This window comes from Hypanus sabinus, chromosome 20 (assembly GCF_030144855.1).
Source record: "Hypanus sabinus isolate sHypSab1 chromosome 20, sHypSab1.hap1, whole genome shotgun sequence".
Classification (NCBI taxonomy): Eukaryota; Metazoa; Chordata; class Chondrichthyes; order Myliobatiformes; family Dasyatidae; genus Hypanus; species Hypanus sabinus.
This window is the reverse complement of record NC_082725.1, coordinates 31,843,248-31,870,455: the sequence shown is the minus strand read 5'-3', so window position 1 is coordinate 31,870,455 and position 27,208 is coordinate 31,843,248. Positions and strand designations below refer to the sequence as shown.

Below are 27,208 nucleotides of genomic sequence, written 5' to 3'. Positions count from 1 at the left end.
TCTCTTGGGATCCAACATCAACCTGATTTTCCCAATCTATTAAAATACCCCATGAATATTGTAACATTGCCCTTTTGGCATGCCTTTTATATCTCCCATTGTAAGTTGTACCCCACATCCCGATTATAATTCGGAGGCCTGTATATACTGTAACTCCCATCAAGGTCTTTCTACCCTTGCAGTCCTTACCTTGACCTACAATGATTCTACATCTTCCAATCCTATGTCATCTCTTTCTGAAGATTTGATTTCATCTTTTACCAGCAGAGCTCCCCCACCCCTCCACCCACCTGCCCTTTCAAAACAATGTGTATTCTTGGATGTTAAGTTTCCAACTATGATCTTTCAGCAATGTTCACGTTATACCTGCTGATCTCCAAATGCACTACAAGATTACTTATCTTATTCCATATAGTGCAATCATTCAAATACCTTCAGTCCTGTATTTATCATCCTTTTCAATTTTGCCACCACGTTATCATAAGTTAATGTCTTACTTTTCTAACTTCTGTCGGTTAATTTAATCTGGAGACTTTCATAATCTCTCCTGCACTCTCCTACTTTATCTTAATTTTCAAGGTTGTTGAAACTATTTAAAGATGCACTTCAACACTGACTGCAGTTTTTCCCTATCATCTGCCCATCCTTCTTCAGTCTTACTACACACTGCATCTACCTGTATACTAATGGCCCCATCCTCCTGCCAAATTAGTTTTTAACCATCTTAAACAACAGTATTATTCAGCATCTTCCCATGTTTTGGCAGAATAGTAGCCACAGAGTATTAGGAAATTAAAGTTAGTGCCTGCTCTATTTTCTCTTTGATTTCTTTAAAAAAAAACCTAGCTTACTTTTTCTATTTGTGGAGCTTCTGGTTTTGTGATTTTCCTACTTTTGGTGTGTTTCTTGAACTCCACTGGGTTCTAGAATGTGCACAATTTTTCCTTTAGCTATCACACTCTCCTCCACCAACACTTAGAGTTCTGGCACTGATTTAAGTAGTTGTTTCAAGTTAGCTGTTGCTAAATCTTCCACCAACCTAGCAAGATTGCCACTGTCTAGAACCCTTACATCTTTGTCCTCAACTATAAACGAACCATTTCTGACCCCAGTCATCTTTCCTACTTACCCAGGTCCTTAATTCTTGTTTGGTTTTCTACACTTAGAATTAGAGTTCTCAAATGCATTTGAAGAACTCAACTCCTTCCATATCATTTCTTCTGCCACTGTTTTTGTTAATGTTAGTATGTTTGCAAATCCCAATTAGTTGTTGTACTTCTCAGGAACATGTCTGCTTTTTTGCATTTCTGTGCCCTTCTTAGGATCATGTTGACTTCTGTGAATGCTACCTTGTTGGCTTCACAGTTCAACCATATGGCCTCCTTTGTCCATATTTCTTGACAATGTGGATTTCTCCTGGGTACTCTGGATTCATTCTCCTCCATTCCAAAGACATACTGATGGATCATTAAGCGGTTGTAAATTGCAAAAAGTATTGCTGCTGGTACGAGAAATTGGGGTATCTGGATGCATCTTAGAAAGGAAACATTGCTCGAGAAATAAGTGAAGCAATAGGGCTCATGGTGGCATAGACCTGAGCTGTGTTCCTCCAGCAGATTGTTCGTGGCTGGCAAAGACCTGATAGGCTGAATAACAACCTTCAATGGCAGAATAATAATAAGCTCCAGCATCAAATAGGGTAAATGCTTTTATTTTGCACTATACACATGACATAATACAATGCATATTCAGAGTTTTAACAAACTAGATGCTAACATCATGATCTTGTCCCATGTAGAAATCATATTTCAAAGATTACTCTTGGAGTACAGTGACACTGTCATTTTAATCATGATTCACCCAAACATGAGATTTCTCCAACAGATAACATTTACAAACTGAAAATGACCACTCCCAGTGCCAGTTCAGGTTGTAGGACTTAATACAGAAAGTGTTCTGTTCAGTGTATCTGTCTCTTTTTATATTTAGTGCAAAGTGCACCTTTTTCCAATCAACATCTTCCAATAATATTCATATTTGGTAATTGGATATGCAAATATAAAATAAAATTGTTTCCTCTGCTGCAACAACATGCCTTAGGCAGAATTTCTTAAGATCAAACTATGGGTTTCTCTACGATCTACCATTTTATTGGCAAGTTGAAATGTAATAGCACATACTATGACCTAGACCAGATCAAAGTGGCAAAGTTGAGAAAACTCTCAAAGTCTTGTTATTTATATTATTCATAGCTTTCTGGACAAAGTCATACAAGAAGATATGTTGAAAGTGAGAAATTCAGCAGGACATTTTACACATGGTTCTTAATTTATTCATTCACAGGATTATAGACTTGTCTGGCAATAGTGACAGTTGTTTTCCTAACCCAAACTGGCCATGGACTAACCATCCCAAAGGTAACAGGACTTTCTCCTTTACTGAATCAGATGAATAGTTATGATGTAAATGACAACTTTTCAAGTCAGTAAAAAGGGAAGTTAACACATCCAGTTGTATTGTTAATTTCTTGATTAAAAGCACTATAAATTCTTCTTCAGAATGCAAAATACTCAGTCATAATCAAAGGGCTGTATCTTATGTTTGGCTTCTAAAATGTACTGTGCCAAATGTTTTTAAACTAATTAGCATTCCAGTTTATTCTGGTTAAGTGGAAATTTATCATTAAGATTTTCTTCCCCCCGCCCATTACTTGCACTTAGTCAGTTGTTTAGGGACAAGTGTACCGACCAAAGAAGAGAATATTATTTGTTTTGTTGTGCCGAATGAAGAAGAGGAAAGGGTGATCTGCAGTAAACTGCTCCTCGAGCACCAGTGAACATAATGCTACTATTATTGCTGTAGCAGCTGCTGCTTCAGTTCCTTCCTCATTCACCTCCACAAAAGACTTATGAACAACCTTAGACACAAACAAGTCACGTGTCCCAGAAATTCCAGAGAGATCTGCCTTTGAACCATCAAAAAGGTCTGTCATCCCCAGAGAGGAAAGTGCAGAATTGAGTTCAAAGTTATTCTCCATTTTAAATCTAGGCAAATGAACTGAAACTTCAATTTTTTTCATCTTGGTTTGAAGTGTCCATTCTTGCAGCTTTTCTAGGGTAAGTGTCTGCTCCAGCTAAGGGGGGGGGGAAGAGAGGAGAAAGAAGGGGGGGGAGAAAAAAGCAAAGGAATTAGAGACCAAAGCTGGAAAAGTTCAGTTGCAATAAACAAAGACATTGATAATCTGGGCTTGCTTGTTTCAGTCTTCTGAGGAACAGAATGAGAAACTGGGAGAATGTTATCAGGAAAAGTGAGAAACCAGATTTTTTGAAAGCTCATTTTAACTTGTCATACAAGATGTATTTTAGATGGAATGAACAGTGTGTACATTGCAAGAGACAAAAGATCTTGTGATCACGTGGAGAAAATTGAACAGATCACAGAAACTTTCTACAAAAGTCTACAAGTATTAAAGATAGAACTTCCAGATAAGCAATCTCATCTTCACACCAATGTGTACTTTTAAGACCAAAAGACATAGGAGTGGAATTAAAGTCATTTCAGCCCATCGAGTCCGCTCCACCATTCCACCATGACTGATTAATTATCTCTCTTGCTCTCTACACCATCTCCTGCCAAATCCTAGTAACTTTTGATACCTGGACTAATCAAGACACAGCCCTCCCCACCAATGACAGCATTTACCCCAAGGGGCTGCCTCAGAAAGCAGTAGCTATCATAAAAAAAATCTTCATCCAGGTCATAACCAGACCATCAGACTGATTAACTTGCACTGATTTGAGTGTATTTCTATGTTACATAGGCTGTTCTATTACAAATTATTATTAATTACTATGATTGCACATTTAGACAAAGATTTTTACTCATGTATGTGAAGGATGCAAGAAATAAAAGTCAATTCAATTCATAACCTTTTTCACTGATACTATTGGCCAGGAGGTTCACACCACACTCATGTTCAGAACAGCTGCTTACCTTCAAGCAACCCCAACCCTACATCAGCACTGCAATACTACAGACTCTTATGATGTTTGCAGTTTCTTTGTATCATTTATTTTTGTTGTCTGAAGCTACACAAATGTGATGCTGCTGAAAGTTTTTATTCCCCCATTCTTCCTGTACCTTGCCAGACTTGTGCACAAGAAAATATACTGTACAAAAGTTTAAATACTAATGGTTGAAATTAGAATTTCAACTGCTGTTTCACAAGCTAAAGGTACTTGCCATTTCAGTGAACAATACCACAAATTATTTGTCTACTACAAAGTTAGAGCGTCAATATCCTGAAGACCAAGTTGCCTCTGAAGTCCCCAAAATTTTGGGAATATTCAGCTCAAAACATATGCTAACTGACGTGTTAAGTTCCTCCAGTATTTTGTGTGTGTTGCTGTGGATTTCCAGCATCTGCAGACTTTCTCGTGTTTAGGGAATATTTTCCTTACATTCAGTGGTTACTGTATTAGGTACACACGTACTCATCATTAATGCAACTATTTGATCAGCCACTCATGTGACCACAACTCATTGCATAAAAGCATGCATATGTGGTCTGTACTTGGCAGACCAAACATCAGAATGGGGAAGAAATGTGATCCAAGTGACTTTGACCATGGAATTATTGTTGGTGCCAGAAGAGGTGGTTTGAGTATCTTGGTAACTGCTGATCTCCTGAAGTTTTCACACAATAGTTTCTAGAGTTTACATAGGATGGTGCAGAAAAGCAAACAAAAAACACTCATTGAGCAGCACATCTGTGGGCAAAAATGTTTTGTTATTGAGGAAGGTTGGAGGAGAATGGCCAGACCGGTTAGAGTTGACACAAAAGCAACAATATCACAAATAATCACTTGTTACAGTGGTGTGCAGAAGAGCAACTCTGAAGACGATACGTTAAAACTTGAAATGGATGGGCTGCAGCAGCACAAGACCACGGATTTGCAGAAAGGGTGTCCATTTTATTAAGACCTCGTGTACCTAATAAAGGAAGCCACCAAGGGTGTATGACTGTCTTCTGCTCCAATAATGTTTGAGAATAGAAACACCATTCAGGACAAAGTTGCCTTCATGATTGTTGCATCATTTACCATCCTTAAATATGCTATCCCCCCCACAGCCATGTCTGTGCAATTTGGAAAGTACATTGGAATTAGCCACCAAGGCTGTTCTAACAACACTTCCCATCACCAAAGCAACTCCCTTGACAGTCAAGGAACAGATAGCTCATGGCAACTCCACCACTTCAGATTCCTTTTCAAGTCCCCGTCTGGATTTGGGAATGTACTGCTGGCATTCTTTATTATTGCTTCCAAATCAAGAATCCACTTCAGATTGTCTATCCAGTGGATGGCTCCACTTCAGATTGTCTATCCAGTGGATGGCTCAGTGGCAACTGCTCAAGGGCACTTAGGGATGGATAATAAATGCTGGCATTGCCAGCAATACTTAGATCCTCAAAACAAATCTATTGCAAAGTCAGTAGTTTGTAACCATAAAACAATCATGTGCACTTATGAAAAAGATAGTTTACCTTTTTAAGACCTGTCGAGTCATCCATGATGTCATCAGGCAACAAGATGACCATACTCACATCTTTCTCAACATATGGAAGTTCAAGAACTTTGATATTGACTTCAGGAATGTGACGGAATAGAAACTTATCACTCTTGTACATCATTTGCACTGGTTTGCTTTCATTCTAAAAAAATAAAATAAAATTAAGGATCAGTTCACTTGGTTTTGGAAGTAGTACACAAGGAAAGCATTAAGAGAACCATTTAAAAGCAAATAGTCATGTAAAAAAAAATGCTCATGCCTGCCAGGCCTGCACGTGTAGGCTCCTGCCAGTCTCCCAGCTAATAGAAGCTACCTGCCACTTATTTCTAACTCGTCACACGCAGCCCACTTAAACCTTGCTCTCATCCACAATCCTTGATTACCAGTTAAACCAGCCAGCCTTAACCAGTTGCTCCTAGCCTCCAGTTACCTTGTTGTATTAAGTGTAGTTTCTCTCCTGTTTTATGGCCCCTCAAGGCTTGTTATTTTGCAAAGTTGTCACTAATTGCTAAACAGTCTCCACTGCTCTGCACTTGGGTCAAGAATTTTCTTTATTTCCTGACAGATGATGCAGTGTTTGAACTGAAAACTAGTGTGGGACTGACGGAGCTCCTACATTTTGGATAGAATATTGAACCAAAGCCCTCTGTGCTTTCTCATGTAGTTGAAAAATTTCTCTCAGCACTAACTTAAAAAAAAATAAATAGGACTGGATGTTACAACCCCTAAAGTTTCTGCACTGCACTTGACTTGAGTGGAAATAGTTCTTGGAGATGACTACTAGACGTTACTACCATTACGACACATCTTCAGTTGTGTACCTTAACATCACTGGGTGTTTTGGCCTTTCATCACAAGACACCCTCAGCCGAGGCAGGCCCACCACAGGCTGATCACACCTGGGTGTGTGACACATGGTTACTCTCTAAATGGTCACTTGGCAGCCCAGATAACATCCCTTCTTTTCAGCCACAGCCAGTGACTGCTCATTTCAGCAGCATTAGCGAGTGCTTTGATTGCCTTCCTACGGGCCTCCCCTCTGACTCCTACTTCCCTCAGCAGCCTTACGGTGGAACTGGCTATTAAGCCCCTGTACCCTACCTCAACTGGGCATAGTTTTACATTCCAGCCACACTCCTCTGCTTCAACTGCAAGATTGTCATATCGCAGCCCTTTCCATTTGTAACCCTCATCCACAGCGTCCTCCCAGGGGACCATCGGCTCAGTGATAAAGACAGGAGTTGGACCAAAGGACCAGGTCAGGCCGCAGGTTAGTTGTTAGAAATTTCAGGTAGGAAGGCAAACTTTGGCTTAAATCAACACGCATTTCCCAATCTCTGGCTGTACACAGTGGGCATGAGTCATGAGGCAAGGGGTTTAGCCCCCTGTTTCTCTCCTTCCCGGATGAAGGATGGTAGTTGTGGGATCATTGTCTGGGCATTGAGAGGCCTGGCATTGGTGGTTACTCTCTTACACTCATATTCAGTTGCCAAATGCCTCAGCACCTGGTTGTGTCACCAGGTTGTATCTGCCTTTTATTAGGCTGGTCTTGCAACTAACCAAGATGTGCTTGAGGGATGCCGGGACTGCGCACAGAGGACAGGCTGGATCCTCTCCCAGCCAAAGATTTAGGTTTGTAGGAGACGGCACACCATCATATGCTGCTCTGATGAAGCTCAATCTGTTTGACTCCATGCTCCACAGCTCACTCTATGTGATTTTCCTCCTCTCAACATCCTCCCACCTCATCCAGCAGCCTAGCTTGGCTTAGAATATTGCTTTGGCACATCTGGCTGCTGCTTCTTGGTGGCGCACCTCCTCCACCAGGTGCCGGTGTTCAGTTGTAGCATTTTTCCAGGTAGGTTTCATTGCTCCAAGGCCAAAGCCTCCTCTGACCTATTGGACATAGCCCACTATGTCCCGGTGTTGGAGGGTGGCTTCTGCATCCAATACTGCTGCAGCTGGGGTCCATTTCTTAACTGTTGCTAGAGCAGGAGCAATGCCTCTTACGATTGGGTCCCGAGATGTTCGAGTGTAATTTCTAGCCTTGCTCTGACACATTTGTATTCCTCCACCAGGCTAGAAATTGGCAGAGAAAGGGCTCCATTCCTGTAAAGTCCTATGCTGCCAAGGCATCTTGGCAGCCCAAGCCACCTCCTCACATGAGTTCACCAGCCTCTCCAGCTGATTTGCATGAGACATAGCAACCTCATAGATAATAATTGGCCACACAAGTTGGGGCAGCAGTGCAAACTGAAAGCACCAAAGCTGCAACCTCCCTGGGAGAGCCATGTTGTTGATTAGCTTCAGGCCACTGATTGTATCCTGCTTTGGTTGTTCCACCTGCTTGGTGTCTCTGAAGTCTGTCAACATCCGAGGCTTTTGATGGGCTTCTCCAGGACAGTTGGTATTGACTCAGCACTGATACAAAACCTTACGTCAATGAGCCGGCCTTTGACAATTGAGATATTGCAAGACTTACTGGGTTTGATCTCCATTCGTGCCCATTTGATGTTTCCCTGGAGTTTATCCAGCAGGCATTTGGTGCATGCTTTTATTGCTGTTATTGTGGTCACGTCATCCATGTACGCCCTGATTGGAGGGAGACAGCCCATTCTTCAAGCGTTTCCCTCCAACCACCCATTGTGATTCTTGGATAATGAGTTCCATTGCCATGATAAATGCCAGAGGAGAGATGGTACAGCCTGCCATCATGCCTATCTCAAGGTGCTGCCATGTGGTGGAATTACCTTGTGTTGTCACACAGAACTGCAAATCCTGGAAGTACGCTTTGACCAGCTTTGTGATGCCCTCTGGGACCTGGAAAAAGTTGAAAGCTGCCCACAGAGTCTCGTGAGGCACCGACCCAAAACCATTGGCAAGGTCTAGGAAGACCACATGCAGGTCTTCCTTTTCTTGGCAGTTTGTATCTGGTGCCAGATGACATTTGCGTGTTCCAGACATCCTGGGAAACCATGTATTCCTGCTTTCTGCACTGATGTGTCGACAAAGTTGTTGCTCTTCAAAAAGGCTGAGACTCTTTGAGCCACGACACCAAAGAAGATCCATCCTTCCACGTTCAGGAGACTGATCTGATGGAGCTGACTTGATTGTTGAGGAATTCTTCTCTTTGGGAATTAGTATCCCTCCTGCCCTTCGCTATGCCTTGGGTATAATTCCTTATCCCTATGCACCTTCATTAGATTCCAGAGGCATTTCAGGATGCCGGGGGTGTTCATACAGAGCCTGTATGGGATGCCATTGGGCCCTGGAGCTAATGCTGATCTTGCTTGCTTAACTTTACTTTCCACCTCCCTCCATGTAGGGGGCCTTACGTCCATCTGGTGCTCAGGTGGGTGGATTGGCAGCATGTCATTCGGAATGGTGACTGGCTCACGCCTCTCTGATTGTCAGAGTGGATCTTCCCCAGGTGCTCCTTCAGTTCCCTCACAGGTACTGTAAGGGGACACCACTCTTCTCCTTGCCAAAGAGGCTTTTGACGAACTTGCAAGAGTCTCTGTAGAAACTTGCCCTCACCCGTTCTTTCCTCTTGTGTTGTTTTCTCAAGCATTCTGCTCTTCACAGCTTTGTCAAGCACTGCTTTATTTCTGCTTATAATACCTAGACTCCTTTCCTTTCCTCATCTGTGGACTTCCTCCACTGTTTCCTCAGCTGTCTCCTTTCCTTCACCAGTCTTTCGATTTCCTGCTGTGTCCTAGACTTAGGCTGGACTGAAGGTTCCCTCTGTGTCCTCTGTTTTTTCACTCCAATTCTCTCCACCTCATAGCTGTATATGGTGTCACCCCACTTCTCCAGTTTTCTTTCCACACTGCCCTTCAGTCCTTCTAGAAGATGGACTAGGTCTGTGTTGATGATCTCCCACTCATCCTTCTGGCAGGATTTAGGCCACAAGAATTGGGGCTTCTCTCCTCCTTTCTGCTGCTGGCCGTAGCTGCTTGGGCTCTGGACTTGTGTCTGATGGTGGATCTGTGCTTGTTTGACCTACCACTGTGCTTCACGCAACTGATTTGATCTACCTTTTAGAAGGTAATGGTCAACGCGAGGCCCCTCGCCGAGCTCCCTCAGGCACTTTTTCTTGCCCCAGTGGATCTTAAGCCCTTTCTCTAATGTTATCTTTGTCCAGCCACAGATACAGCATTGTAGTTTGTGTCCTACCGGCGCTGCTGTCAAATGCCATGCTAGTTGTCCGTTTTGTCATAGTTTCCATTCCTAGGTCTGTTACTGTGTAGTCTGTCAGTGAGTCATCTTGCACCCCCACTTTCACAGACTCAAGGGGTATTCTTTGTCTTTAAGTTTTCATAGCAATAAATGGGTGGATCTAATATGCTGTCTAGTGATGAATCCTGCTGGCACAAGAAGCTAGCCCATTCCAGCCCCGGTGGGGTCTGTTCCCTCCTGTCAGCAGTATCTCCAGGCCATCACCAGGTCTTTCCCTGGTTGTCAGCTGCCCTTTTGCAGCGGTCACTGCCTTATTCCAGATACTCAATTTGATTAATAGGACTGCATGTTACAACAATGGTGAGCAATGGGAAGATTTCCTTGCTTCCTGGCCAATGTTTATTCTTTACTCGGAAGTAAAAAGAAATATTTAGTTATCCTCACATTGCCATTTGTGAGAACTTGTGCAAAAACCAGATGTAGCAGGTTCTGCCTTACAACAGGTAAAAATATTTAACCGTCTGAAATGACTTAGGAAGTCTTAAAAATAATGCAACAAGCATAACCTTCATGGCAGTTTCTTGGACGGGGATTCTGCCCAATCACTGAGCGGGAGTACATGAAGAGAGCTGCCTTTTCCAATCAGTTCCACGCTCAAGATGAAAAAGGCAGAACTTCACATCAGTTTCCCAGACCAATCACTGAGCAGGATTCATCAGAAGGGGCAAATAAAAATGAGGCAAGGTGCATGTGGAGTAGCCATTAATTTGAGTGGGTCAGTATTTGGAGTAGCTATGGCTCATCAGGCTAGGCCAAGGCAAAGTTTCTCTTTTAGTTCTTAATCCTTCATTTCTGTTCAGGCATAGTAGTGCAATGAGAATAGCTCCAGGGCAGTGTTTGTATTGTGTGTGAGATGTGGGAATTCTAGGAGACTTCCTGGATAATCACATCTGCACCAGGTGCACTGAGCTGCAGGTCCTCTGAGAATGCATTGAGGAACTGAAGCTGCAGCTCAATGACTTTCACCCCCTTAGTTTCCCATATGAGCTGATAGGCAAGAGTTACAGGGAGGTAGTCACCCATAGGTTGCAGGAGGTAGGTAACTGGAGAAGGACCAGAGAAAGAAGGGAAATGCATAGCCAGGTCACAGTACCCTGTGGTTATTCCCCTCAATGTATACCACTTTAGATACTATTGAGGGGTATGACCTACTGGGGGGGGGGGGGGGGTAAGGTGGGGGAAGCAGGCTGCAGTGACTAGTTCTCAAGCCTTGAGTCTGGTGCTGTGCCTCAAAAGAGGAGAGGTGCAGAGGACTGCAGTGGTGACAGGAGATTCCAAAGTCAGAGGAACAGGGATGTGATTCTGTAGGTGGATAGACATATCTGGATGGCATGTTGCCTCCCAGATGCCAGGGTGGGAGATGTGCCAGATCGGGTCCACGGCATTCTAAAGGAGGAGGGTGAGCAGCCAGAAGTCTTGATACAAATTGACACCAATCATATAGGTAGAGTTGATGAGGAGGTCCTGAAGAGGGATTTTCAGGAGCTAGGAAAACTGAAAAACAGGACCTCCAGGGTAGTAATCTCGAGTGCTCCCTGTGCCACACACCAGTGATGGCAAGGATGGGATGATTTTGCAGGTGAATGTGTAGCTGAGAAACTGGTGCTGGGAGCAGGGGTTCAGATGCATCATTGGGATCTCTTCGAGGTAGGATAAGACCTATACAAAAAGGGACAGGTTTCTCCTGAACCCAAGGGGGACCAATATCCTTGCAGGCAGGCTTGCTAGAGCTGATTTGGAGGGTTTCAACTAATATAGCAGTGGGTTGGGAACCAGAGTGATAGTGCTGAGGATGAAGCAGTTGGTTTACAGGCAGAGGCAGAGTGTAGTGAGACTCCTAGCAAGGAGAGGCTAATGTAAGGGCAAATACAAGATAGAAGGTGCTCTATTTTATTTGTGTAATATACAGAATAAGGTTGGTAAACTAGTAGCACAATTACAGATTGGCATGTATTACATTACGGACATCACTGAATTGTGGCTGGAAGATTATAGTTGAGGTCTTAAAGCCCAAGAATACATATTGTATTGAAAGGACAGTCAGGTAGGCAGAGGCGTGGAATGGATCTAATGATTAATGAAATCAAATCATTAGAAAGAAATGGCATAGGGTTGAAGGGAGTTAAATCATTGTGGGTAGAGCAAAGAACTGCAAGGGTGAAAAAAGACCCTGATGGGAGTTATATAGACCCCCCCAAACAATAGAGAGGATGTGATCCACAAATTATAATGAGAGACAAAATGCATGTAAAAAAGGGCAATGCTATGATATTCATGGGGGATTTGAATATGCAGGTAGATTGGGGGGGAAAAAATCAGTGCTAGATCCCAGGAAGGGGAATTTCTGGAATGCCTACGAGATAGCTTTTTAGAGCAAATCATGGCTGAGCCCACTGAGGGATCAGGATTGTGCAATGAACCAGAATTGACTAAAGAGCTTAAGGTAAAGGAACCTTGGGGGTAAATGATCATAATATGATGAATTCACCCTGAAATGTGAGATGGAGAAGGTAAAGTCAAATGTATCAGTATTACAGTGGGGTAAAGGAAATGAAAGAGGCATGAGAGAAGAGATGGCCAAAATTGATTGGAAAAGAACACTGGCAGGGATGACAGCAGAGCAGCAATGGCTAAACTTTTTGGAAGCAATTTGTAAGGTGCAGGATATACACACCCAAAAGGAGGAAGTCGTATTCTAAAAGAAAGATGACAACTGTGGCTGACAAGAGCAGTCAAAAGCCAACATAAAAGCCAAAGAGAGGGCATGTGATAGGCAAAGATTAGTGGGAAGATGAGGATTGGGAAAATTTTTTTAAAAAATTACACACAGCAACTAAAAAAAAAGTCATTAATTAGGAAGAGATGGAATATGAAGGTAAGGTAGTCAATAATATTAAAGAGGATACCAGAAGTTTCTTTAGATACATAAAGTGTAAAAGAGCTGAAAGTGGATATTGAACTACTGGAAAATGTTGTATAGGTAGTAATGGGGGACAAGGAAATGGTGGATGAACTGAATAATTATTATTTTGCACCAGTCTTCACTATGGAAGACACTAGCAGTATATGCCAGAAGCTCAGGAGTGTTGTTGGTGGGGGGGGGGGGGGGGGCAGAAGAGTGTGAAGTTGCCATTTCTAAGGAGAATGTTCTTGGGAAACCAAAAGGTATGAAGGTAGACAAGTCACCTGCACCAGATGGTATACATCCCAGGGTTCTGAAAGAAGTGGCTGAACAGATTTTAGAGACATTAGTAATGATCTCTCAAGAATCAACTGATTCTGAGATATTTACAGAGGAATGGAAAATTGCAAATGTCACTCCACTCTTCAAGGGAGAGAAGCAGAAGAAAGGACATTGTAAGCCAGTTAGTCTGACCTCAGTAGCTACGAAGATGTTGGAATTGATTGTTAAGCTTGTGGTTTCAGGATACTTGGAGGCACATGATAAAATAGGCCATAGTCTACATGGTTTCGTCAGGAGGTGGGGGAGGGTGGAAACTTGCTTAACAAATGTTGGAATTGTTTGCAGAAAGAACAAACAGGATAGACCGGGGAGGGGGGGGGGGGAAATAAAAATAAATCGGTGGATGTTGTACAGTTGAATTTTCATAAAGCTTTTGACAAGGTGGCATACGTGAGGCTGCTTAACAAGTTAAAGTGCCCAAGGAGTTACAGAAAAGATACTAGCATAGATAAAAGTGGTGGCTGACTGGCCAGAGGTTAAAAAATGGGAATAGAAGGAGCCTTCTGTGGTTGGCTGCCAGTGACTAGTGGTGTTCCATATGGTTCTGTGATTGGACCGCTTCTTTTTACATTATTAGTCAATGACTTTGACAGAATTGTTGGCTTTTTGTCCAAGGGTTTGGACGGTACAAAGATAGATGGAGGGGCAGGTAGTTTTGAGGAAGCAGAGAAGCTACAGAATGACTTAGACAAATTAGGAGAATGGACAGAGAAGGGGCAGAAAGGGAAGTGTATAGTCATGCACTATGGTAGAAGACAAAAAAGGTAGATTATTTTCTAAATGAGGGAAAATTCAAAAACCTGAGGTGCAGGATTCCCTAAAGGTTAATTTGCAAGTTGAATCAGAGACAAAGGCAGCAAATGCGATGTTAACATTCTTTCCAAGAGGACTAGAATATAAACAAGAATGTAATGCTGAGGCTTTAAAAAGCACTGATGGTGCCTCACTCAGGAGTAGTGAGAGTAGTTTTAGGCCCCCTTATCCAAGATGCACTGACATTGAAGAAACTTCAAAGGAGGTTCACCAAAATGACTCCAGGATTGAAAGGCTTCTCATATGTAGAATGTGTCATAACTCTGGGTCTGACCTCACTGGAATTCAGAAGAATGAGGGGTGACCTTATTGAGACCTATCAAATATTGAGTGTCCTTTATAGAGTGACTGTGTCCTATGGTGCGACAGTCCAAGACCAGAGGACAGTATCAGTAATGAGAGGTGACCTTTTTAAGAATGGAGACGAAGATGGATTTCTTTAGCCAGAGAGTGGTAAATCTGTAGAAATCATTGCCACGGGTGGCCGAGGGTAATTTAGGCAGAAATTGATAGATTCTTGATTAGTCAGGGCACAAAGGGGTATGGGGAGAAGGGGAGATTTGGCTGAGGGGGGAAAATGGATGGCCTAATTCTGCTCCTACATCTTTTGGTCGTATATAAATAAATACATGACTAATGGTGTACACTTTAATACAGTAGCTCTTCCGAAATTATGGTAATTGTACATGACAACTATATTTCTATGATACAAGTGGTAATCGTTAGAATGGGACTTCATAAAAGCTTTCTTGAGGGAAAGAATTTAGAAAAGGCAAAGTACACAACTTGGATCAATGCTGATACTTCATTCAAAATACCTTATTCAGTCTGAATGGCATTTCCTGTGTGCATTGTTCATCAAACTTTTCAGCCCAACTTCCTTTGAAGTAGATGGCATTCACCAACACCAGTTTGGTGTCACTATTAACCGAATCTGCAGCCAGCAAATCTTGGATCTTACCTGAATGAAAATTGGCAAGTAAATGTGAAAACTATACAAAAACAGCAGAATAGAATGTTACTTTCTACAATTTGCTTTAATATTTAAGTTTTCCCAAGATCTGTTAGTGCAAAATGTCTCTTTCACCTGACAAAGATAGTGCATTTTGAAAAATTAATCACTTTACATCTCAAAAAAAATAAAAGAAAAATCTGCAGATGCTGGAAATCCAAGTAACACACAAGTTACTCAGTTTTTCCCCCATATATTAATGTTCAAAAATCAGGAGAAGATGTGACACAGTTAGAGATGGAGCAAGTGTTCTGCCAAAGACCATACAAAACACCCAACCAGAAATCAACACAATCACAATTGAGTAACTCTATTTCACCGTCTGAAAATCCAGAAAGCCCAATGTTCTAGCATCTCATTCACCAGTTGACCTTTGTCACTCTTAACTCACCAACATTAAAAGCCTTGAATTAATAGCAATACTATAGTCCAAAGCTCCTAGCATGCTGAATAGTGAAAAACATACACTAAGTAACCACTACATTAGCTCCTCCTATACCTCAAAGCAGCTAATAAGTGTGGTTTGTGGTCTTCTACTGCTGCTGCCCATTCACTTCAAGGTTTGATGTGTTGTGCATTCAGAAATGTTCTTCTGCATACTGCTGTTGTAATGTATGGTGATAGGAGTTAATGTCACCTTCCCATCAGGATGAACTAATCTGGCCACTCTCTTCTGACCCCTCTTATTAAGGTGTTTTTGCCCACCGATTTACTGCTCACTGGATGTTTTGTTTTATTATTTTCCACTCCATTCTCTGTAAACTTTAGTGCATGAAAATCCCAAGAGATCAGCTGTTTCTCAGATACTCAAACCATCCTGTCTCTCACCAACAATCATTCAAATGTCAATGTCACAATTCATCGCCAGTTTGACATTTGGTCTGAACAATAACTTAAACTCTGGACTATGTGCGTTCAGATGCTGCCACGTGATTCAATCATTGCGTTAATCCACTGTACCTAATAAAGTGGCATCTGAATGTACATTAACCATATTGAAATTTTTTTCCAGAGATTACAAGAAAAATTAACTTGATCATTTGCCTCCACAAAACATTTAGTCCCAGCAGTGTTCTGGCATGTATGACACCTTATGGTGAATACATTGAAGAATCCACTGAAAAAGGTTGTATATTGTCAGTTGGAGGAAAGACTTCTCCATGCTTGACAAAGTTATTCTGGATCCAATGGAACAACTTACAGCCCATTAATGTGATCCCATATTCCATACAGGTCAGCTCAGATACAAGGCCACAGCCAATTCGAGAACAGGAATTTACTTTCTCATAGCTGCCTCAATTTAAACACAACTTGCACATCTTAGTGCTATTGGTTCGCTTTGGCTGACTAGACTCAAAAGTGCCATGCAAAGAAAGTACAGAACAATACCAGTGGTATTTAGATCAGCTTGATAATGCAATCATTGTGTTGGGCCATTGGAGTCTGTTCTGGTCATAATGCAGATAAAACTATATTTTAAAAGGAACAGACTTCAAAAGACCAAATGTCAAAGATCAAAGTAAATTTATTATCAAAGTATATATTTGTCACCACCTTTCCTTGCAGGCATTCATACTAAATATAAAGAAAGACAGTAAAATCAATGAATAGCTGCACTAACAAGACATGACTAATGTGCAAAAAACTCAAACTGAAATACAAAAAGAAAAATAATGATAATAATAAAAACATTGAGCATGAGATGAAGAGAATCCTTTAAAAGGTTGTAGGAATAGTTCAATGATGGGGCAGGTGAGGATATCACCTCTGTTTTCGAGAGTGTGATGGCTAAATGGTAACAACTGGTCCTAAACCTGTAGGTGTGGGTCCTAAGGCCTCTATACCACTTTCTTGAAGGCAGCAGCAAGAAGTGGTGGGGGGAGGGTCCATGGTAATAGATGCTGCTTTCCTGTGACAACGCTCCATGTAGATGTGCTCAATTACTTTACCCGTGATGGAGTGCACTGTCTCCACTACTTTTTCTAGGCTTTAATTTTCAAGGGCCTAAATACAACAGTCGTTATACTCTTCCCCGTGCAGCTATATAAGTTTATTGTCACTGACTACAAACACCAGTCCTTAAGAGGCTTCTCAACACATTAACAGTGTGTGAGGCTGCAGTGGAGGCTACTGGGAATCCTTCTAGCCATTTTGTAGCTGCATCCACTACGACCAAGAAATCTGTGCCCATGAATGATCAGGCAAATATCCATGTGAATCTTCCCAGGAATGGAGAGGTATTGCTGTTAACATTTTCTGAATGTTTTGGCATCCTGAACAGTACACAGCAAGCTGCTCAATCTGATCTCCACCAAAGCATTAAGCCAACACTTGTTTTGACCACACCTAGCTCTTCCAACACTTTAGCTCTCAGCTTGGATGGTACAACAATTCTCAATTCACACATAATGCAACCTCCATCAAGGCAGATTCATCCCAGCACTAGTAAAAATGGGATTTTACTACACATTTCAGCCATTTTGGGTGTCTATGTAGATCAGGGGAAAAAAGTGGGGGGGGGGGGGGTCTCGTCAGTTTTCCCTTTGGGTGATATCTGCCATAATAGAGAGACTTTTCCCTTGCATTAGGGAGAATGTCAATAGGAGTGTACTCCTTTGTAAAATTTTCAGGTATTTCCTTTTCCAAGGGTAAATGGGGCAATCCATCTATATTTCTATTAGTTGTCTTCTTGAATTCAATCTTGCAATTGTGTCCTCTGAGAAACAGAGCCCATCTCTGCAATTGTGCTGCTGCTGTTAATGGAATACCCTTCTATAGATTGAAAACTGACACTAGTGGTTCATGATTAGAAACAAGGGCAAGATCTCCCCCATACAAGTATCGGTTGAAATGTTTTACACCCCAAACCAGTCTCAAGGCCTGTCAATCTGTGCCTAATACTTTTTTGCAGTAGCAAGGGAATGGGATGCAAAGGCTATGGGGTGCTCACTTCCATCACTCACAACATCTGACATGACAACACCTAAAGCACAAGGTGAGGCATCACACACAAGCTTCACTGGATGAAGTGAATTATACTGCGAGTAGTGTTTGATGACCCCTTTTCCTTTGTTTTGGAAAGCTACCCCACACTGCTTTGTCCATTGACATTCAAACCACCCCCACCACCTCCCAAGCAATCTAGGCTAACAAGTTCAAGGGGTGGAGCACAATAGTCAGATTTAGCAGGAAACTCAGTAATTGACAAATCCTAAAAAAAGGAATGCAACTGTAACAGCTCTTTCGGCAATGGGGCATCCACCACTGCTTGAATTTTCTCAGCACTTATGTAATCCTTTGTGTTAATGGTTTGACCAAAGTGATACTTTGCTTAATCAATTCACCCTATTGTGTTGTGCTCAGAGTCCATAATCTTCTACTCTATTTAAACACTAAGATTTTGTAGATGTTCCTGGTCATCCTCGCCAGTAACAATGATGTCATCTAGGTAACATGGAGATGTTGGACAGCCTTACAGCATCTGATGATAACTTTCTGTCAAAGTGCAGATGTAGTTGCTACTCCAAAAATAAGCCTATTACAGCGATAAACCCTGTGTTTATGATGGGAAAGACTTTGGACTCTTCTTCCATCTCCATCTGTAGTAAAGCCTCAGCCAACTCCTGAAGTGTTCCCCTCCAAAGGTTTACAAAAATATCCTCCATCCTAGGCTGAGGGTTTTCATCTACTTTCAGGACTGGGTTGATGACCTTAAAATCACCAGACATCCTGACGGACCCAATATTCTTGGGTGCGATGACCACTAGCATCGTCCATGGACTCCACTCAAGCTTGAAAAGATTTTCTTCATCCTCCATATGATCGAGCTAACTCACTACTTTATCATAGATGGTATGAAGAATTGAACTGGCTTTGTAAATCTTGGGAGTGTCATTTTTATTTAACATAATTTTACCCTTTGACATGTTGGAGTCCTTGCCATCCTTGAACATCATTTGTGGCATCATCCAGTAGCTTTCTTTATTCACTTCCAGTTGTCACTATTACAGAGGACGTGGCATGCAAATGGTGGATGGATCTCCAATCAAGTTTAGTTGTCTTAGTGATTGTGCCCCTACAATGCTGGCCTAACGCATACAAGCCAGATTTGGCTTGTTGGTTGTTGTATTTCACAGTTAGCGAAGTCATTCCCACAGGAGTTATCTTTTCGCCAGTGTAAATTCTTATTTTATATTCTTAGTTGTAGGCTTCAGCATCTTTGGAATGCTGTTCAAACTTGTTTTGTGAAGCAGCTGAGCCAGCATCCAATTCCATTTTAATTAATTTCCTGCTCATCTCTAGCATTAAGGCATATTGCTTGTTTAACGTCCTGACGAAGGGTCTCGGCCCAAAACGTCAACAGTGCTTCTCCCTATGGATGCTGCCTGGCCTGCTGTGTTCCACCAGCATTTTGTGTGTGTTGTTGTTTGAATTTCCAGCATCTGCAGATTTCCTCGTGTTTGCTTGTTTATTGTTAGTTTTCATATAGCAAATCTCAATGCCACCGAATCCTATGCCACTTGCATCATTATCAGATTTTTTTTTTTATTAGTATGCAGATGAGCATATTAACTGTTGTGACAAAAGCCATGAAGGATGCTGGAGCATCCTGTGAAGAACATGAGAGTCCATTTTTTCACCATTATTAATCATATTGAATCTGCAAGACAACTTACCTGCAGTCTGTTCCTCCACCCACTTATTGATCTCTTGTCTAGTTTCATTTGCAGAAGCTCTGAAATCAACTGCAGACAAGGCTGCTCCATAGTAGTTTTCACAGGACTTACAGAATTCCTGCATAATAGAAATAGGGAATACCAGCCATACTATCTGTTTTAAAGGCTCTTTTGACAGTCATTTACACCAGAAAAATCAATTAGTGAATTATCAGAATTTGTGTAACATGCACTCTGAATTTGATCAAACCAAAATAATTGAGACATACAAGACCCTGATGAGGATTTGTAGTGTAGATGTCAACATGCGATTTCCTCAGGTTTGGAGAACTGGGAGGGGGTGGAACAGGGTATGAAAATGTCAGTTATGACTGATACGAGGCAAAAATCTTCATTTAAAGGCATTGGAAATTTCTAATCTGGAAAACTGAAGGCAATGTTGTTGAGTATCTTTAAGGGTGACACCAGAGAGTGGACAATGGGCACTCCCCTGCAAATTTTGTGCATGATTTATGTTTGTTTTGTGAATACTGCTGAGTTTTTATATAAACACAATCTTGTGAATTTGACAATATTAATTTTGAGGGGAATTAACTGGTGAATGGATCAAAAGGGTCAGTAGATTAGCACTGAATTATTTGAAAGATCCGAATAGGTTTGAGCTCAACGTGGGCTGAGTTTCCACTCAATTGTGTTCTTGTATCATAGCTATGGTAGAAAGCATTCTTCATACAAAATTAGCTTGGTCCCCTACCACTAAAGAAAGTCAGAGGAGATTCTCTCATGACTTACTTCTAGGAATTTATATGTCTTTTCACCGTACAGTCGATTGGCCATTTTAAGCAAGTATGGCACATCAGCTCGGTTAACTTCCAATTGCATTTTCTGGAATGCAGAATGCAGATCCCCAACGTCATCAAAATGGAGAGCCTGGTATTGAAATAAAAGAGCAAGTATGAGGCAAAGAAACAGGGAAAGGGGGGGGGGGGGGGAAACAAGTTATAGCTATCAATTTGTCAGCTGATTTCAGCCAGTTTGCTTGATGCCTGCCTGAGATCCTCCATCCTGCACTCTGATCAAACACGCAAACCCCATTCATTGGATTTTAACCAAGAAAGCGTATGCTAATTGTTTTTTGCCCAGTTGCAGGGGCATTTCAGTAGAGCCCAGTTCCGCCTTCAGCCAACATATGCACATATTCAATTCAGTTATGAGAAAGAGCTGGCACCTCGCTGATCCTTTCCATCATTACTAATTCAGCTGAGATCAGTAAACCCTCATGTGCGTCAAGCATTTGTCCAGGAGGATCAGTTGGGTGTCTGTAGTCATCTGTAACATCAACCAGCCCTCACACCCTTTCAAGCCACACCTACCCCAACACTGTAAGAGTATGCAGATTGCACTTCTATTAAAATTCTCAAGTGACTGAGCACAATTAAACCAACTCTCCTCCCCCGGTGTTGCCAGAAATGATCATTAGAATTAAGTGAATTAAAATAAATCATTCCTTTCCAGTATTAAGAATAATGGCTTGTTACAAACAGCACTGTTTTGTTCCAAGATCATCCAAAATTCTCCTCTGCCAATAGACTAAATATTCATCAGGAACATTCACACAGATACTCACATCAGATATCTATCCCATAAAATATAGATATTACTTCAAAGGAACAAGCTTTTTGGCTCACAACATTGTCCTGAACTAATTACAAGAGTAATCAAATCCACAAATGAACTAATCCCTTCTGTATAAAAAATGTCCATATCTGTCTATTTCCAGAATACTCATGCATAGCCTAATAGCCTCTTGAACAGTTCTATTGTATTTGCCTCATCAACATCATGGCATGAATTCCAGGCACCACCACTCTGCATAAAAATCTTCACATAGGCTCCTCCACTTTTGCTCCACAGTTTGGAAGAAAGACTTTTCAAAAGTTGCTTTGAATGTAAGAAAACATATTCATATACATCAGTAGGTTGGCGTATGTACCTTTGCCATTTGGGAGGCAGAATTATTTTTTGCACCAAGATAGACCATGGCCAATGCAGTGGAAATGCTGAATGGAGAGAAAAAGATGTTGCCCACTTGATTTCCTTTGATCAGCTCTCTGAATAGGTCAAGGGTGAAATGGTAATTGGCTTTACTCAGTTTCTCCATTGTTTCAAACTATGGGAGAAAAGAAAACGAATGATTAGTGATTTTGGAATTCCGAAATTCTTCAAGAAAATGAGGCTTTATATATTAGTTGCTGACTGAATGAAACATTTACAACCTTCTCCAAAGTATGTATATACTTTAGATGTGTAATACATGTCATTGCATTCACCAGTGTGGTGAAACAGCTTTTGGTGATTGATGGTTTTCAATGATCAAGACACTGCCTACTAAGTCAACATACTATTTGAAATAAATCACCATGTTGAACTATTGCTAAAGCAGTTACAGGGCTGAATCATACACAATTTATACTGCTGCCCAGACCCATCCCTGCCACCAAATTCCAACTGGTAAAAGAAACACAGGAAATTCCCTAGAACAGGGGCTCCCACCCTTTTTCATGCCGTGGATCCCTAACTGATTAACTGAGGGATCCATGGATCCCAGGTTGGAAAACCCTGCCCTAGAAAATTAGACAAATGTCTTGTGATGGTGTTAAAAGAAATGTAAGTAATGAACAAAAATGACAGCTGTAAGCTACTCTTGTTAGGCCCAATGGCTGCAGTTCATTAGCATGCTGCTAAATAGAATAATATCTTCCACAATAAATAAATTTCTTATCCACACGGTTGTCAGTGAAAATCTGCAAGGGCAATGAATTGTACATGGTGAAGCATGCACTTGACTGATTGACTGTCCCTTCTATAGTTTACTTCTCCTTCCAGCAACACATTCACACATGGGACCTCCCAATTCAATAGGTAGAATGTATCAAACCGTGAAGGAGAAAAACAAAGTTAGTTTTGTGTTGTAGTGGGTGAAGTGGGGCATAAGGAGGGGCTTGTTGTTACAGCAGGGTGTGGGTGGTGAGATGGAGGGGTTGAGAGGATATATAGGGCATCTCTGGCAGGTTGAAATCAGAATTAGTACAGTGATAACTTTTAGAAATCACCCTGTCAATGGGTTAATAGGTCACTTAGAGAAAATCAGATCAACAAAAGTCATGACATGAGGGCAGTCAGAGTGGGAGAGCACAAAGGAATTTCAAAATTCTGAACTGCAGAGCCCAATCAGGCTGTGCTTCTGGAAAGAGAAAAATTGCAGAAATGGCAATTCTGACAGACAGTGAAAGCAAATTAACAAAATGACAGAATTCACCATGGAATCAGAAAGATTGCAGCACTCCCACACAAAAGGAGCTGCTCCTGAAGCTAACTTAGGCTACGTTATATCAGTGCAAGAAGCCACAAACTAAACAATACTTCAGTGTGGGAATGGGCTGGGGGGTTAAAATTACATATCCTCAAGATTGAAAGCACATGTTCTGCAAACTAGTCATCTGGTCAGCATTTGGTTTCTCTAATGCAGGGGAGACTTTTCTAAAAACAACCAGTGCTGTACGCTCGATAGAAACTAGAAGTGCATTCCTGTTTCACATGGAAATTCTGAGTTCCTTGAATATGATGTGAAGAGACAGGTGTTATATGCCTTGTGGTTGCATGGGGAAGTGCAGCAAGAAGCAAAGCGGCTGGAGGTCAAGGAAGCAGAACAGAGTGATAAAGGGAAGGATCCTGTCAAAATGTTGAAGGGAATAGGAGAGGTGATACTCATAAAACAAGTTATTAGTTATTTAGAACAATACATACATCAAATACCATTTGCACATATTATTAGGTGTATTTATTGACAGAGATCAAGATGGTTAGAGATGAGGAAGAAAGATATCTGATCCATTTCGTTACCTCCAGAATGACCCTTCATTCCTTCCAATGCAATATTGGATTGTTTCTTAAGTACAAGTATTCATCCCTACCATTCAATTTGTAAATCCTTACCTAGTATTGATCATACTTCATCTCTCCAACATATTTAGCTTTTTCAAAATAGATACCCTTTCATATGGACCTCCATAAAATGAATGCAGTCTGTTTTTCATGAACCTTTACCATGAAATCAATTTTGTGACATTTTGCTTTATGAAATTTAAAGTGAGAGGGGAAGATTTAAAAAGGACTGGATGAGCAAAATTTTCCCACATAAAGGGGTGGAGAGTATAATGAACAGGAGGTGGTGGAGCCATATACAAAAATGATATTTAGATGGCCTTTGGACAGGTACCTGGATGGGAAACATTCAGAAGGACATTTATCAAACACAGGCAAATGGGACTAATTGAATTAGGAAAAGTGGGTGGCATGGAAGAGCTGGTCTGAAGGATCTATGATGCTAAGATTCCTACATCTCAGAAAGCATTGATAAAATATTAACAAGTCTCACCTTTGATCTGTTTTCAATTTGTTATATATGTCTGCAAGTCCTCAATCTGAAATAATCCCAACTCCCTCCCCATCCCTCCTAACCTTTAGGGAATCCTGTCTAAGGACTCCCAAGCCCATTTTCAATTTTCTCCCTTTATTCCTTCTACCAAAGTGCATGACCATACATTTCACTGCAGTATATTCCATCTGCCACTTCTTTGCCCATTTTCCAATCTGTCCAAGTGCTTCTGCAGAGTCTCAAAACTACCTGCCACTCCACCCCTCTTTGTATCATCAGCAAACTTGGCCACTAAGCCATCAATTCCATCATCCAAATCATTGACAAGCAACATGAAAAGGGGTCCCAACACTGAACCCTGCAGAATAATTCTAGTCATTGGCAGCCGACTAGTAAAAGCTCCCTTTATTCCCACTCTTTGCCTCCTGCCAGTTAGCCAATCTTCAGTCGATGCTGGTATCTTTCCTGTAATACCATGGGCTTTTATCTTGATAAGCAGCCTCAGGTGCAGCACCTTGTCAAAGGCCTTCTGAATATCCAAGTGAATAACATCCACCAAATCTCCTTTGTCTATCCTGCCTGTTATTTCCTCACAGAATTCCAACAAGCATGTCAGGCTAGATTTTACCTTGAGAAATCAGACTTTGGCCTCTTTCATCATGTGCCTCAGAGTACCCTGAAACCTCATCCTTAATGATGGATCAAACATCTTACCAACCACTGAAGTCAGGCTGCCTCACTAAAATTTCAATTTCTTCCACCTCCACTCTCCCACCCTTTAATTGGGGTTCTCGCACTCCTTCTTTAATCCTTAATAATTGCTTGACCATCACAGTGACAGTGCATCATTCCGTACTGCTGCCTCTCAACTCAGTGTCGAGTTAATTGTCACTGGCACAAGTACATGTATGCACAACTGCAATGAAAAACTTGCAGCAACAAAGGCACACAGCAGCTTACTTATTTATAATTTAATGAGATCGAACGCCCTCTTATTGCGAATAGGCCCTGCGAGCTACACCACCCAGCGACCCCCTCCTCCCCCCCCCCCCCCGATTTAATCCAAACCTATTCACGGGACAATTTACAGTGACCAGTTAACCTACTGATTGGTAGGTCGTTGGACTGTGGGAGAACGCCGAAGCACCCGGAGGAAACCCTTGCATTTGTACTGTAAAGCGTTTCTCTAACCACTACGCAATTGTAACGCCCCGTGTAAAGCACGGGCAAAACATTGTTTTTTTTAAGCAAGAAAACAATTAGAATAAAGAAAAAACTAAGTATTTTAGTGCAAGGTGATCGAAGCAGTTATAATTGTTGTTCAGCTGTAGAGATGAGGGTTATTAAAAATCTTGACTTAGGACGCTGTTCGGGTCTCAGACCAACTGGCTATCGAAAACAAAGTCACAGCAGAGACAAGGGGAATTCATGGTTGCGACGGAAATTAAACTGCTGCGATACTGGGAAGGTAGATGAATGGGGCGGATGAAATTTGTAGTTGTTTTCATAACTATGCGAATTCATTCCGCACTTGCGCAGCATCTCCCCCACCTTGGTGTGAAGGCAGCTTCCGTCCTCCTTCCAAAATGAGTTTGCTGTCTCTAAACACACAGAAACTACTTCATGAGTTTCGACAACAGCCGGGGAAAGGTTACTTTCTCCAAATTAAGTTTCCGCAAAATGACCACAGGTTCGAAACTTGACAATTCTAAGTAGAGAACACCGCTGAAAAATGGAGGAAACACAGAAATGATTCTTTGCCGCATTTAGTGTTTGCAACACGGAACAGTTGTGATACTAAAATACCTGGGCGTGATGTGAATGTACTTACCTTACAACGTTCAGCTTCCACACCTTCCCTCCCAAATGAACTTTCGCCCTGTGCAGCGCTTTTTAACCCGACGCGGCCCTTCTCCACCCTCAAACTGATAGGAGAAAGCTGCTGTCCGTCACAGAAAAGGTCATTTCCTTTCAAGGAAGCTTGGATGTTTCGCGTGTACTTTGAAACTGTGATTAAAAGCAAGTCACAAATGTATACAGCAGGTAACTTTGCTGTACAGCCCACCCACTGTTTCTGTGTGTTCAATGAGCACTGTGGTGAACTCTGTGCCTGTCGGGACACGCCCCCTGCTGACTGCTCCTGTGGCTCCTCCCACAGGCCCCTGTGGACACGCCCCCTGCTGACTGCTCCTGTGGCTCCTCCCACAGGCCCCTGTATAAAGGCGATCTGAGGCCTGACGCTCGGCCTCAGTCTCCAGGATGTAGTATGATGGACACTCACTCCTGGTTCCTTCTTCCAGTCAATAAAAGCCGATATCTCGCCTTACGTCTCAGTGTGAGTTATTGATGGTGCATCAAGCACCTAGTAGTAGAGCGATCACTCGAGTCAGCCGTGTGATGTTCTCCTAAGCGGATATTCCCTTGATGGAGAACGCCAGTGCGTGTCTTTGTTTAACGTCCGGAGGCGGTTGCACGGGCTGTACTACACAGCCTTTGACAGCTCAGGGTCCGGGCCCAGTAACGTGCAATGCAAGATGACTAGTCACTGCTGCAGTCTTCCTCCATCTTCACTGTCGTTGTGATGCGACATCAACTTCCACCAGCTCTATGCTGGAGGTCTTGGTTGGATCGCTCTTTGTCTGGCACCTCCCCCATGAATTTACCTCCATGGGTGAAGCTACCGGGACCAAAGCTCTTTTCGGTATTTCTCTTGGCATCTCAGGAACCCACAAACCTCTCTACCACAAGGACTATTCATCAGCTGACCAAAGCAGTAAGTGGTAACCAACCAAATTGTTTACCCCATCGATCAGCTGATAAACCAGATTTCATGGGGTCTGAAATTAATGCTGAGGATTTACTTGGTGGCTGTCACCTTACAGTGTCAAGGTCTCTGAACTGCCTTGCCAACAGGACAGAATATCCCAAGTGTTGTTGATTCCACAGAGTATTAATGAAACAGGATTTATGCTTGATTTGATTTGTTGTTCAACACTCCATACTCTGGAAGAGTTAACTAGCCTGTGTCGACTTATGTCAGCACAAAACAAGATGATAAGGCCAATTCTGTTCCTATTAATCCTTCGATTAGTATGTGGAACAATTACGAACTGAGTATTGTAGTTGTATTAGAGTCACGTGTGGGCAGGCTGACTTAGGACAGTATAGGAATGTGGGAGGAAAGCTGAGCTTCCGAAGGAAACCCACACCTGCTT

The 27,208-nt window shown here is 41.9% G+C and overlaps 1 protein-coding gene across 2 annotated transcripts; it reads right to left on the bottom strand.

The window, feature by feature from the left end:
• Positions 1-1,690: 1,690 nt before the first annotated feature.
• LOC132378407 (leukocyte elastase inhibitor-like) lies at positions 1,691-26,095 on the bottom strand. Of its 2 annotated transcripts, XM_059945304.1 has the most exons (8): positions 25,825-26,095; positions 25,545-25,718; positions 21,549-21,725; positions 20,348-20,485; positions 19,556-19,673; positions 14,686-14,828; positions 5,546-5,713; positions 1,691-3,133 (listed from the first exon to the last, which is right to left on the bottom strand). In XM_059945304.1, exons 3-8 carry the CDS (start codon positions 21,714-21,716, stop codon positions 2,729-2,731), a joined length of 1,140 nt encoding a protein of 379 aa, XP_059801287.1. In that variant the 5' UTR covers positions 21,717-21,725; positions 25,545-25,718; positions 25,825-26,095; the 3' UTR covers positions 1,691-2,728. The 2 variants fall into 2 exon arrangements, with proteins under 2 accessions (XP_059801287.1, XP_059801286.1); XM_059945303.1 differs by lacking the exon at positions 25,545-25,718 and having other exon boundaries at positions 25,825-26,094.
• Positions 26,096-27,208: the final 1,113 nt, after the last annotated feature.